We start from the raw sequence: 13,847 nt of genomic DNA on the forward strand, positions 1-13,847 counted from the left end.
AAACCACCTTTCTCCTCCAAACCTAGATCACCAAACCAGAAGGGACCAGTGACTCTGGCTGGTCTGTCACCAGCCTACCTGCCAGCAGCCTTTCTCTGAGGTTGTTAGAAGATGGGGTAAACCCTGATTTCCCCTGCCCCAAGAGGACTGCACTGATCCAGCATCTCTGCGGTGGGTCAATCTTTCCTTTCCCCATTGATTTGGTAAAGATACAATCTCTCCCCAGAAACTCTACCTTTCATAAAACAAAAGCCTTATTAATTTCAACTGGAGGAGCCACAGATTAAGTCAGAAAAGAGACGTAAATGGTGCACAGACGTCAGTCTTACGTACATTCCTACACATTGTTTTAGCACAAGCTGCTGAGCTTTGACAGGCACAGAAAATATTTTTAATCACTCACTGTTCCTGGAGGGCACACCAGGTTTTTCTCCTATGTGCTCTGGCTAGTGCCTGGTCCTAGTTTTCCCAGGCTGGGCACACTGAGCCGGGCAGGGCAGAGTTTGAACTGCTCTTTTTGTCCTGGACAGTAGCTGTAGAGGCACTTCTGGGGCTAAATAAACTCAGGATGGTTGTAAAGAGAACCCCACAGCAGGCCAAGTAGCACAGATAGAGGCAATAGTCCCAAATCAACTGCTCCAGGGTGGTGGGTCAACAGGAACCACAACATCTATCTACAAGCAATCCTATTATCAGGATAAACCAAAACTCTATGGGGAGAGAACAAGCTCCACAAGGACCCCTCACTAACCTGAGGTATTACCAGGCTGCAAGTGCAGGGACAGAAGGGGTTTCCAGCTGAGGGCTGCGTTCTTCTTCTGCCCTCCAACCACATATATGCACCTTGGGAGAGGCAGCAGATGGGGAAATAACCATCAGTGAACCCTATCTATATACCCAAGAAAGGGGGACAGGGAAAGCGAGCACCCACAAGTCCAAAAATAAAAAATCAAAACCCCAAACCCTAAGAAAACCCCACTGTAAACATGGGCCCTGCTGTGTGCTCAAGGATTGTCCAATAGAAGGTATCAGCTCATGGCTCTTTAACATGCAAAAGGATGTTTTCCAAGACTGATGAAGAATCAGCCAAATGTCCCTGGGCAACTCCTCCTAAACGCAGCCAGCATCCCAGACGTGTCACCCAAACCCGGGTGCACCCCTGGAGCAGGCGCTGCCACATCCTAGCTGCGTGGATCCGTGCCCTTCCTCGGGACTCCGCACTGCCAGGCGATGCAGCTGACTGACGTTGGCTGCTCCATCACTACCCCCTTCACTATGGACCCGGGACACAGCTCCTCACAGCCCAGTTAAAGGGGGGGACGTCTCTCCTTGATGGAAAGTTTTATGGAGGGGGACAACACCCCAAATGCAGAGTACCTGATAAACATGAAGGGGTCCCACTTGGTCCATTGTACACATCCTCATGACAGATCCCTGCAGAAAAGCACCACTGTTAGCTCCATCTTCCATACCTGGAAGGAGAGAAACTGAGGCACGGGAGCTGGGTGAACAGAAAGCTCTGTGTCAGAGCAGAGGACGAGGATGGGCCCCGAGGCCACCGGCAGCATCCTGCTGACTGCTGCCATTGCATCAGTTATGGAGCAGAGATCAGATCCGCATTAGGGGATGGGAAATAGGGACAACAGTGTGCCTCAGGGTGACTGTTGAAACTGTAGCCGCTGCAAATGAAGAACTACAGGAAAGCAAAGGGCTGTCCTGAGGCTCTCACGTCTTGCCAGGGGCTTCCAGTCTCTGGTATAAAAGCCACCTTGGCCTCCCAGGGATATGAGCACCTGCTGTGCTGCAAGGGTTTGGTGGGAGCACTGAACCCCACCAACAAAAATCACTCCTCAAGGGATGGCAGGGTTAAGAGCCCAGTTCTGGTCATGCTCAAGGAGCACCAGCCCTGTAGATCCAGCCTCAGGACTATGAGCCACTGTGTGAGTGCCAAAAAAGGTCCTGATTCAAATCCTGGCCTGAGGCACGTGGTGCCAGAGCCAACCAGGGAGAGCAGCGAAAAGGGGAAGAGATGAAAAACAGGAGATCAGAAATCATTTCTCAGAGAAAAGAAAGGAAGGCCATAGCCAAGGCCAGAACTGAGTCATCACTCCACCGCTGCCAGGGTTTCGCATCCCCTCCTCTGCTTCTTAATCATCTGTTATTTGAGGGCGAGTTTTGTTTCATTAGAGAGGAAAAAAAAAAAAAAAAAAAAAAAAAAAAAGCCTTTTATCTGTGTGATTTGCTCTGAGGTGTGTCAGAGACAGGGGAGGAATCCAAGTTAATTATTATCTGTCAGTGCAGCAGCTGGGAAGTGTATGCACTGAGGTCACAAGGCTGGAGATGAGGCATGGGTCTGCAGCACAAGGTGCAGCCCATGAGCAGGACCTGCTCCGGGGTGTGCTGGGAGCCAGGGCAGGAGGTGGTGGTGGAGGAGGCACATCCCAGGGACCAAGGCAGTGGTCCTTACCAGCAAGGAGCAACTCAACGCCAGCAGGAGATCAGTGACCTGCACCGAGGACCAGCAGGGAAAACACAGACTCAAGCTTCACAAGTGGAGCCAGCAGAAACCCACGGAGCCCATCTGCTCCCACAGTGAGGGATGGGGCTGGGGTGGTGCAGCGTGGATCCCTCGCACCCGTGGTGGATGAGGCTGCTCTTTGCAGTCACCCCAAAAGGTGCTCGCTCCCCAGCCCCACGGGAGACGTCACCGGTGCGGTTATCAGTGGAGGAGAAGGAAGGGTGTGGGCTGGCCGGGGAGTCGTGGGGCACACGGCATTCCTCAGTCGGCCTTTGGGCAAACACAGCGGCTGGGCACAAACCTCCTTCCTCCCCGCGTCCTGTTTACAGATCCGCTTGGCCCACTGAGTATTATTCCTGCTAAGTGCACAGATAAGGCCATTAATAAGCACATGGCTGATAGCAGAGGGGCAAACATCACTCCTAATGTTTAGCAGCTTTTTCTCAGCCTCTGAGTAAAGGCAGCTTCTCCAGGGCAGAGCAGGGCAGTGATTTATGTGATCGATCCAGTCAGTTCAACCCATCCTCTCCCTTCCTGCCCCTCTCCTGCATGCTTGCTTACTTAATGACTTGGTTAAACTTGTGTCAATAGATTCAAGTTAAACAGCTGCTTGTCTTCAATATAAAGGCCAAATTAGGAGGATTAACCAGTCTCCCAGGGCTTTACAATACCTCTGGGTTCAACCTCAGCTCCAAAGCCAGAAGGCGGCTAGTCAGGATGTTTCATCTTTGCAGCCCAGATGCACAGTCCCATTGGCAAAACCACTGGGGCACGGCAGAGCCTGTAATAAAATGTTGGAGTCCTCTTTAAAGGAAAAGCCTCCTGTTTCACCCAAACTGCTTTTCCCCAGGATATTCAGACTCCTGGCCTCCATTTCCCAGTTTTGCACAGTCACCCCAGTTTGGGACCACAGCACTGAAAAACAGGTAAGTTTGTTAATGTCTTGCACATAAACCGTTGTCTTTGTTCAACAAAGAGGCCACCAAATAGCTCTTGGGAGATTCCAGTTCCCTGCTAAGCTCTAGAATGGGGTCCAGAGGAGATCCAGGCAACCAAAGGAGAGCCTGATTGCACTCAGGGGATCCCAGAGCATCAAGGCAAGGAGCAAGGACATGGTCATCCAAGCAGGTTGAAGACGCTGACGCTACGGGGGAAGGCAGAACAAATCTAATCATGGGTATCCATGAAAATGTGCTCAGATCACAGCATCTAGGCTCCATCACAGCAGTGCAAGTGCTTGGTCAGACATTAAACATGACCGTTTTGCTGGCAGACATTAAGTGCAACAGTGGCAGCAGCACACACTGGGTGCTCTCGCAGCAATGGGCCCCTTTCACTCTTGTTTTCCATCCCTTTCGTCACACCCCACACATGATAACCTCTGCTTCCCCACCCACTTCTACCCCTAATTAGATTCTTGGGGAGTGTTTCATGGCTCTGAATGCCCAATTCATGTGTTTGCCAGCTGCAAGAACTCCAGAGCTTGAGGGTTCATCCTGGGACACACTAACAACTTTTCCCCTTCCACAGAGAGGTTCATCCTCTAGGATGGACCCTCTAGGGTCACCACCTCAGCCAGGAATGCCAAATCCCCCTTGCCAGCCACAGAACCAGGAGGATCAGCTCACCACAGAGTCACAAGACAGAAATCAGCTTGCCCTGCAAGAGGATAGGGAGCAGGGACAGCACAGCTTGGACCGAAAGCATCCCTGACCTCACATGGCTGAGCCTGCGGGGTTTGCACACAAGGGTCTAGCTCTGAAGTCAGCATTAATAGGTCACAGCTATCACCCTCAAAAGAAGCAACTCTTCTGCCAGAAATGCATTATGTTGGTGTCATCCCTGCACGTAGGCTGGACTGTGAGTTTTTTGGGTCAGTTTGGGTATCAGTGTCTTGGATAAAGGCACAAAGTAATGGCAAACGAGAAAAAAAAAAATCTTAGTATCTACCTTAAAACAAGGGAGTGGGGAACTCAAGTGGATTTTAGCCAAAGCAGTGTGGCTAAGCACTCCCAGCACAAGCCTGTGCCAGGAGATTAGCTCTATACTCACCTGAGCCATGGCACAAATTAGTCACCACAGCTTGTGGTTTTACCAGTTGGCACATCCTGTGCCGAGGCCATTGACATGGGGCAACCCAGCAGGTGTATAAAGGAGCTGATCCCCATTGGCTGCCCATGGCAGAGCCGAGAGCTTCTCACTGAGTAATTAATGTAATGACAATAATAGACCCAAAGTAAACAAGGTGGAAAAAAAAAATAAATCAATGGGCTGGGAGCAGAGGCCGCATTCAGCAGGGAGCAGTCCTGACGGCTTCTGCCTGCAACTTGGTCCGTCGGAAAGACTCACCTGCATCCTGGTGGCACTCCAGCGAGTGGTTTTAACGCCGGCAGCTGCTCTCACTCAGCAGGCAGCGGGAGGTAAGGGCAGGGGCTCGGCTGTTCTCAGCAGCTCACAGCTACAGGGTCAAGGGGTTGGGTCCACGGCAGCAGCCGCGGTGTGCAGCCTTGTCTGGGCACTTGGGTACCTCCTGATGCAGCCTGCACGGGTTTCCATCTGATCCGTCTGATTTTATGGCCTCTCCCCTGACCCTGAAGCAGAGGAGTTATGGCCTTAGGAGAGGGAAGGGCATTTGCTTCTGCACTGCTAAGTTAGGAGAGTTTTGGAGCCAAATGGGGGAGAGTTTAGGATCAACCTCCTCTAACAGAAGTGCACTGAATCCCCAGAGACCAAAGGGACACAGAGCACCTTAGTGCACATATAGAGGAAGAGGGAAGCACTGAAACTTTCACACCTTCTCAGACAATAACTGCCCTGAAACCTCAACCACAACTACATATAATTCCTCCCACTCTCAAACACATCTCAGGGGTCTGTTTTCATGCCAGCCAGCCCTCACCACAGCCAGTCACTCCCTGGAGTAAAAGCACCTTTCCATATATTGAATCTATAGAGGCTGATCTTGCCTGATTGCTGTATACGAGCAAGGAGATTTCTCTCTCATGGGCAATATGGTCCTACTGAGATTTTTCCAAAAGCTGGGTAGAAAAAGCTCCCAGGCTCTGGATGTCTATCTGGACCAATCCCTCAAACTCCTCTGTGTCAGTGCACTCACGGCTCTGTGCTTTTTCCTCTGTGTTACAAGTAGAAAAATAAAGAAAACCAGGTATTAACTTTGTCCCAATCTCAGCCTGCCTGGGTGGGAGGTTGGATCTTTTCCCAGCAGCCTAGATCAAAACTTATAGACTCTCTTTTTATTCTCTCCAGCTCTGCCATAATTTGTGTGACCATATGAGGAGTGTGGTGTAACTCTCACGGCACAAAAACACAAGGAAGAGGTTGGATCCATCAGCTGAAATCAAACAGCTCCGAATTTTAGAGCAGGTCTGAGTGTGCTCCATATTTCCACCTAATCCTTACTGCAACAGAGAAAGGAGGAAACCCGAATCCTGGGCTGGACACAGAGGTGTGAAAGGTGAGGATGGGAACTGTTTGGGCACCTCTGGGTCCCAAGAGCTCCAAGTACTGGTGGGGCAGGGCAGAGATATAAAATACTCATTTTAACACAGGTGTTCTGGACAGTTTTTGGCAGAAGGGCCTTTCCCCAGTGCCCTGCAATGACTGTCTGCCAGGAATTTTTTAATGCCTAACCTGGGCTAAACACCAATCTCTTTTCCCCCTCATCCAGCTTCTGGAGAGGGAAGGGGAAGCTGCAAAGCAAGGATGGGAGGTCACCACACAAGTGGCTTTTACAGCAGAACACACAACCTCTCATCTCAGCATGTCCCCCACCATCCTTCTTACTTTAAACCTCCCCTTTGTTCAACGCAGCAGGTGACCCCCCAGGCAGATGAGCCATGTCGGGCAACAAAGTCTCAAGGCAAAAGCCCTGCCACCACTGCAAGAGCAGGTCAGCGTCAGCCCCACCAGACACCTCCACCATCCACTATGAGAAATTCTGGCTGTACCGTCACTGCTCTTCAGTGCAGCAGGGGGACAGGCAAGCTCAGAAAGCTGGGCAGCTCTTCTCAGGGCTGCTGGCCATGAACGTGGTGTTTCTGGGCAGTGCCTTCATCAGCAGTATGATCTTCAACCACGTGGCCATCACACTGGCAGACGTCTGGATCCTGCTCTCCATCCTCAAGGTCTTGTGCCTGTGCTGGATTATCTACTACCTGTTGGGCACCAGTCGGCAGCCACACGCAGTGCTGCACCGGGATTCCCACGCTGGGCCCATCTGGATCAGAGGTAAGTTCTGGTTTTATTTATCACCTCGTGCCTTTCCCCTTCTTCCTCGTGCTTTTAAGATAAAGAAATTCTTCCCCTATTACTAAACGAGCTAGAAGCCACAGGAGATGTAGTTAGGGCACTGGGAATCTCCCAGTGCCCTGTCAGCTCGTGGTGTGAGGCTGGGGGAAGACATGGGCATAGTGGAGGCCACAGAGGAACCAGAGCAGCAGGAAAGTCTGGAGGCTTCCCTTCAGCCTCCAGTCCAACTTCGTGCTGTGGTCCCTTCCCAAAACACAACCCAGGCATCTCCCAGCCGCAGCCCAGCAACTGAGCACGGTGGGAGAGATGTAGGAAAGGCTTTAGGCATGAAGACTTTGCAAAGTGAGGGGAGAACCACCACGTTTACCCACCAAGCACATCAGCAGCCCCATGCCACTATCACCCTTGTTTAACGTCACAGCAGTCCTGTTTCCAGTGGAAAATTTCTGGCCAGTGAGTCACAGCCCAGTGATTTCCTGGGAGATTTCCCATCAGTAGTTGCCCCACTTTGTGAAATGACACTTCTCCAAGCAGCCCTGCCTCTGGTCTATTATGGAATTTCTAATTAGTGCATAATCTTGTTAACTAAGCATAGAGAATTAAAGGGAAGAAAGCTGCAAAGTACTTGAGTAGTACCCAAAGCTGCAGAGAGGCTTTCATCCAAGGCAAAAGGGAGAATCAATTAAAGGGTCCTAACTTCTGCAGACTGGTGCTGTCAAAAGCATCATCACACCTGCGTTCATCTCAAGTTTTTTACACAAGGCAGAAACCATCACCTGCCATTAGTTTACCTCTGTCACTCTAGTTTGCACAGAAAAGGCCAAAACCCCAGTTCCCACCTTGTATCCAAGCACAAGAAAATACCTTGCATTGTCTCAGCATCTTAAACCAGCCAAAGCACACAACCAGATTCAGGAATGAGGCTTCCCTTTGACACCTTCTCTCAAAATCATGAGAATTCCAGATGGGATGGCCTCCACCTCCACCCAAATCCAAGAGGCACGCGGGCTCCAGTCCCCAGCTGGGCTCAGATGCTCCACGGACATATCTTTATTTACTGGTGCTTTTGCTGTTTTCCAGGGTCAGTGCTGCTGTTCGGCAGTTTCAGCATTCTCCTGAACGTGTTTCAGATCGGCTACAACGCGATTCTCATCCAGTGCAAATCCAGGGTGGAAATTGTGTTCCCCAGCATTGAAATCCTTTTTATTTGCACCCAGGTACTGCATGTTACCCTTCTGGAAGCTCGCTTGTTCTCTCTGTCCCGTTCCCAGGAGTCCAAGGGGAGGGGGGAAGTGGGGAGACTTGGGAAAGTGGGTCCACACGAGGCACCCTCATGAGCATTAAAGGCATTAAAGTATCACGTGCCATTTCAAATACCACCCACACTCCTCATGTGCCAGACTGAGAAAGTAGTAAGATTTAGAAAGAAATCACTCCAGCAATACCTGACATACTGTAGGATCCAGAGGAGTTTGGTTTGAAACGTCAAAGTAGGGGGAGAGGAGAGGAAACGTCGGCTTTTGCCAGGCGTGTCTTTGCACCAGTCTGAGACGCAGCCTCTCTCTCTGTTTACGAATGCATCCCCCCAACAAAACCCTTTGCTCACAAAAATATCTCACACCATTTGCAACTTGTTATTCCGATACCAATCATCATCTTTCCAGACCCATAGCCATATTTAAAACGTAAACTAGTTCCCATCTCAGTAGCAAATACCCAGATATATACAAGACAGAAAAAAGCAGATCTAGATCTGTGTGAGGTGCAGGCAGTCACCTAAGGATGCCAGCACATGCCTCAACACCGAGATGCAGGTGCACACATGCCCCTGTACCACTTGCACAGAGGAAGATTTGCTCCCACTCGGACACGTGCCTTCTTGCCTGCCTGTCCCTTTCCACCACGTGTGTGGCCGGCTGCCAGCTTCACTCTGCTCACGTCATTATTATTATGAATTTGCAGGCTTTTTTTCTGTGGCATCACTCTAAGGACTGCATTCAAGTCCAGCACAACTTCACCAGGTACAAAGAGGGGGAAAAAAACTGCCATCTACTCTAAAGAAACTCTTCCATTCTATCTGCTTATGATCTCTGTTATTCCTGCTAGAAATGTCTTCATCTGATCTTACAGATTCTATATTCTGCACCACACAAGAACCAAGCTATGACTTGATCAGATCCATCCTCCTTCCACTGACCTGGGCTCACCAGCTCCCTTCGGCTTTCACTTGTGCCTCAAACTGCTGCAAAGCTCATTGCTTCCACCTAACCGCAAAAACCTTCCTTCTAACCTCAAATACCTTCCAGTTGCACGTCTCAGGGTCCAGTTCATGGACTGGGGGATGAGGTGGGGTGGACTCCCCATTCCTATCACTGGGAGATGTCTCAGCCTTCCCTCCCTTAACTGCACCCAGACCTGGGCCAGTTTCACCAGCATGCCTGGCATTGCCAGCCCTGCTCTTTTGCAAGTGGCCAAATGGGAACGTACTCGGTCATATTTGTGGGTGCAAAGTCACCCACCAACACCCATACGTAGAACAGGCACAAATGCACTGTGTTTGCACACATCTGTGCACAGGTAAGCAAGAAGCATGAGGGCAGCACCACATGGCAGGTGGGGACACGGGTCATCAACAATCTCCACAGGCAACACACTGTAGAAGTGCCTTTCTCTCCTCCAGGTGTGGGCTGATGCTGACCATAGCCACTAACCTCCTCCTCTGGCTCTTGGCTGTGACCAACGACACCATTCACATGGAGATTGAGTCTCAGCTGCGTGAGGTGGAGCAGCGATTTGCAGGCAAGGCTCCTTTTTCACATCCCTCTGTGTTAGGCTGACTTCGATGATTTCTAGGGAGACAACAGTTCGTGATTTCAGTGATTCAGGTATCACAACCAGTTCCCCCAAACGCTGCAACGTCCCTATTTTTGGAGGTTGTCTCAAGGAGATGGGCTGTAAGGGGACAACATCTTCACCTGGAGGTGGGAGGTCTGCTATAAAGCCCTGGGACTGAGGGCTAGGAAATGAAGAGTCCACCGTTAATTAGCATTTTTTTCTCACACTTACCTGTCAGCTGCAAACAAAAGATTGCCAGAATTCCTGTGCTGTGATTTTCTCTCTGATATGGGGAAAAAGAGGAAACTAATATTCCAAGGGTAGAGATAGAGGCTTCACTGTGGAAGAAGGGGTGTTTCATCCACCACTTACAGTGTTGACCAGAAGAAGCTCTATGTATTTGGGAGAAGTCATTTGCTAAACCCTGTTGTTTTGAATCCTCACAGCCTCGAGGACTGAGTGGTAATCACTTAACTTCCTACTGATCACTGTTTCTGAGATAGAGAGAGACGTTGTGCCTGCACACAAGAAACTCCCAAAGATAGCCATGAAATCCAGGCCATCTCCCTCTTAATTGTTGTCTTCCTCTTCTCATGCTCCAGGCAACGAGACTACGTCGTGCATATGCCCAAACACAACCATCTGCAAAGTCTTCCAGAAGGGCTACATCCTGCTCTACCCCTTCAACACTGAGTACTGCCTTGTCTGCTGCTCCGTGCTGTACGTCATGTGGAAAAACGTGGGGAGACGCATCAGCCACCACCATGTCCCTCACATCAAGCCCAAGTTCAAGCTCCAGGGGGTGGTCTTTGGGCCACTGCTGGGCGCCGCTGCTGTGATCATCGGGATCTGCGTCTTCATGATGTACCAGATCCAGGCCACCGGCTCAGCCCCCAGCCGCGAGGTCTTCGTGATGTATTATTCCTACTACATTGTGCTCCTGCCCCTGATGAGCGTGGGCGCAGTGATTGGGACAATCATCCACGCCTTGGAAAAACGGGAGCTGGACACGCTGAAGAACCCAACCCGCAGCCTGGATGTGATCCTGCTGATGGGGGCAGCCCTCGGCCAAATCGGCATGTCCTACTTCTCCATTGTTGCCCTTGTGGCCACTGACCCCAGGGACCTGTTGAACAGTCTCATCCTGTCCTATTCTGTCCTCCTCATCTTTCAGAACATCACCCAAAATGTCTTCATCATTGATGGGCTTCACCGGCAGCCCTTTGTAGCAGCAGCTGAGGCCAGACACACAGAACATGCCGAGCAGCATGCAGCAGCTTCAGAGCTACCTGATGAAGAGGAAACCACGACAAGCAGCAAACAGGAGCACACACAGATAGCTCCTGGCAGAGAAGAAGAAATGAAAGAAGAGCAGAATTATGAAGCCTACAACCAGAGACGAGTGAGCATGCTGGAGCTGGGGCAGGAGATCCGGAAAGCTTCTCTGTCCTATATCCATAGCTACTCTCACCTGAGTTGGAAGAGAAAAGCATTAAGGGAGATCTCGTTCTTCTTGGTTTTGTGCAACATCATAGTAAGTATTGCTCTCTCTGCTACATCACAGCTTTGCTGAACCTTGATGACCCGTGACACAGATGCGCTCCCCTTGTCATTCTCTTGGGCTGCTATTCCAGACAAGAAAACTTTGTCCACCAAGTTTCAATCTACTGGTGAGGCAAGTCATGACTGGTTTTGTTATTAATACCCCACTCATGATTATGAGGTCTCTCTTAATGTAAGAGTCAAATATGGCTAGTTATCCTGGGTGCAGGAAGGAGACAGCTAACAAAACCTTACATGCCAAAATTTTAGCCTCTGCAAGTTATCAAACTCATCAAGGGTGTTTCACGAGACAGATGGAGAAACATGAGGCACCAGCAGTGAATCTTTGTAAACATGAGTCTCTAGGATTGAAACCCACCCAATAAATTACACCGTGCTCTGGGATCTTAAATTAACATGGATCTTCACAGCAGCCTTAATCCAGTGAAAACAAATTGGCCAAGAAAACAGTGAAATTCTGTAGCAGGATGAAGCTGGCTGGGGCAGAATGAGGCTATCATCAGGTTTCCAGGAATTTGACAGGGTTTGACTTCTGGCAAAGAGTCCGCAGCATAACTAGGGGATTTTCTTCCTCTTTGCTGGCAGGGAGACTCCTCTGATAGTCTTGAAATATTCCTACAACCACTTGAGCCAGTGCTGAGTTTAGAGTGCAGGTAGGAGACAGTTTGTCATCCTCTGACTTCTGCTCTCTCTTCCTTACACCTCTTTAGCTGTGGGTCATGCCCACATTTGGGGCTCACCCTGTCTTCGAGAATGGATTGGAAAAGTCATTTTACGGCTACTCTACCTGGTTTGTGATCGTGAACTTTGGCCTCCCGCTGGGCGTGTTCTACAGAATGCACTCCGTCGGGGGGCTGCTGGAGGTCTACATCACAGCCTGAACCAAGCTGACTGCCCACCCCAGAGCCAGGGGTGAAACAACGATGCTGAACAAAGATGCAGTAAGCAGCAGATATGTACATGGAAGCTTTTAAGCTTTTTCCCCTCCAGATTCTGCTTTGCACGACATCTGAGTTTCAGAAGAAAAGGAGATTGGTTTATATTACCGTTTTCTCTCCGCAGACTCAAAGCCCATAAGCAAGCTGTCTTACTGCTCTAAGGAAGCGTGCATGCCGGTGCTTTTCAGTAGTCTGCCAGTGGATGTCCCATGGCAGCAAGTGGGACTTTACCAGCTCCTACTGAAATCTTCCAGATAAAAGAACGCAAGAGCAGCCTTCAACAAAAGCAACAAAGGTTGACCCACACTCCACAGACCTTCAGAAATCCACAGTCAAGGACCACCAGCCCCACCACTGCTCACCAACCCACCATCCTGCAGCACAGAAGACACCCACCAGTACCAGCCCCACTAGAAGCACATACAGCCACAGCCGTTCAGAAACGAACCAAACGTACGCTTTACGTGCAATTTTCAAAAAGATGCTGGTAGCCGCTTTAACGGTCAGAACAGGGATTATTTCTGTTTGTTTCTGGTGCCAATAGGATCCAGCCCCATCGAGTGCCAAGCTTTTGTGGCTCTCAGCACTGAAGAGCAGGACAGGCCTTCAGACCTGCACCAGTTCAGTGCATCTTTTCCCATTATCAAAAATAGAAGCAATAACCTTACTGAGAATAAACACTATTTCTCCTTACAAACACCCACAGAGCCTCAAGCGAGAAGCACTAGAGAAGTACTATGGCTGATCCTTACTTGACACCACTTGTGCATGATGTTATCACCAGTGTGTACTAGCAAAGGTCCCACCCTTGCACACACAGCTAGTTCAAGAAAGAGCTAATGCCAAATCTACTGTGAATCCTGCTCTAACCCAACACTTTGATCCTCGCTGCTGCTTTGCACATCCACAAACATTTCACAAGGCACACCGTGTGTAAGGGGACACGGTTGCACAGCGTGGTGTGTGATCAAAGACCCGTTAGTACTTGTCCCATAGGAGATGCTTGCTTTGAAAGCACGTGGGAGAGCGAGGGGGCTTGCAAGTATGGGTCCCAAATACAGAGCCTGATGAATGGAAATAAATTGAATTTTCATGCTTATCTTGTGAAATCTCTGGATCTGCTCTACACTCAAAGACCAGACTAGAAGTCAACTGACAGTGACTTACACCACTTTTGCATTCAGAGGTTATATGATATTTAAGGGCAGGCCTTGTTTTACAATCAATCAAAATCTCTCATGACTCTTAGCCAAGGCAAAATAGCATGATACAAAAGGTATCTACACTATTGCTTCTGTACCCATATAAATCAATCCCAGAAGCAGCGTGGGTTTAGAATCAGAGCCTATTTATGGCTGCGGGTTGTGATCCTGTAGGAAAGCAAACTCTCCCAAGACAGTAACAATGATAAGAGCTAGTAACTCCTAACTAACACATCCCACTCCCCTTAGGATTCAGGCAATGACAGAACCTTTCTGTGAAACTGTAAGTGAGCATGATTGCACGAGCATGAACTTTGCCCAGTAAGTGTTTTTACTTAGGCCTGTGTCAACAGAAATATGTCATGAGAAATAACAGCTGGATAAATTAGGTTCCAATAAAGTTAATTATTATTCTCACGTCACAGTTCGTACAGGAGATACAGGCAATGGTCTGGCCTTTTCAAATGATGAAGGTGATCTCCAATCTTCTTCCTAGTTATCGACAGCCTGGAGATGAGCAAT

General features: G+C 49.5%; 1 protein-coding gene across 1 annotated transcript; it reads left to right on the forward strand.

Moving 5' to 3' along the window:
- The first annotated feature begins 6,375 nt into the window (after positions 1 to 6,375).
- On the forward strand, positions 6,376 to 12,066 carry OTOP3 (otopetrin 3). Its single transcript, XM_009975326.3, has 6 exons — positions 6,376 to 6,766; positions 7,868 to 8,004; positions 8,750 to 8,808; positions 9,468 to 9,586; positions 10,225 to 11,156; positions 11,896 to 12,066. The coding sequence occupies exons 1-6, from the start codon at positions 6,376 to 6,378 to the stop codon at positions 12,064 to 12,066; spliced, it is 1,809 nt and encodes a 602-aa protein (XP_009973628.3).
- The last annotated feature ends 1,781 nt before the right edge of the window (positions 12,067 to 13,847 follow it).

Source organism: Tyto alba, unplaced genomic scaffold, assembly GCF_018691265.1.
Source record: "Tyto alba isolate M040663 unplaced genomic scaffold, T.alba_DEE_v4.0 Super-Scaffold_39, whole genome shotgun sequence".
Lineage (NCBI taxonomy): Eukaryota > Metazoa > Chordata > Aves > Strigiformes > Tytonidae > Tyto > Tyto alba.

What these genes read in the sequence shown, in the direction of transcription:
- OTOP3 (XM_009975326.3), top strand. Translation starts at nt 6,376, where the DNA reads ATGTCGGGCAACAAAGTCTCAAGGCAAAAGCCCTGCCACCACTGCAAG. An exon ending in TGGGCCCATCTGGATCAGAG is followed by an intron (nt 6,767 to 7,867) that starts GTAAGTTCTGGT and finishes GCTGTTTTCCAG; the next exon opens with GGTCAGTGCTGCTGTTCGGC. An exon ending in TGGTTTTGTGCAACATCATA is followed by an intron (nt 11,157 to 11,895) that starts GTAAGTATTGCT and finishes ACACCTCTTTAG; the next exon opens with CTGTGGGTCATGCCCACATT.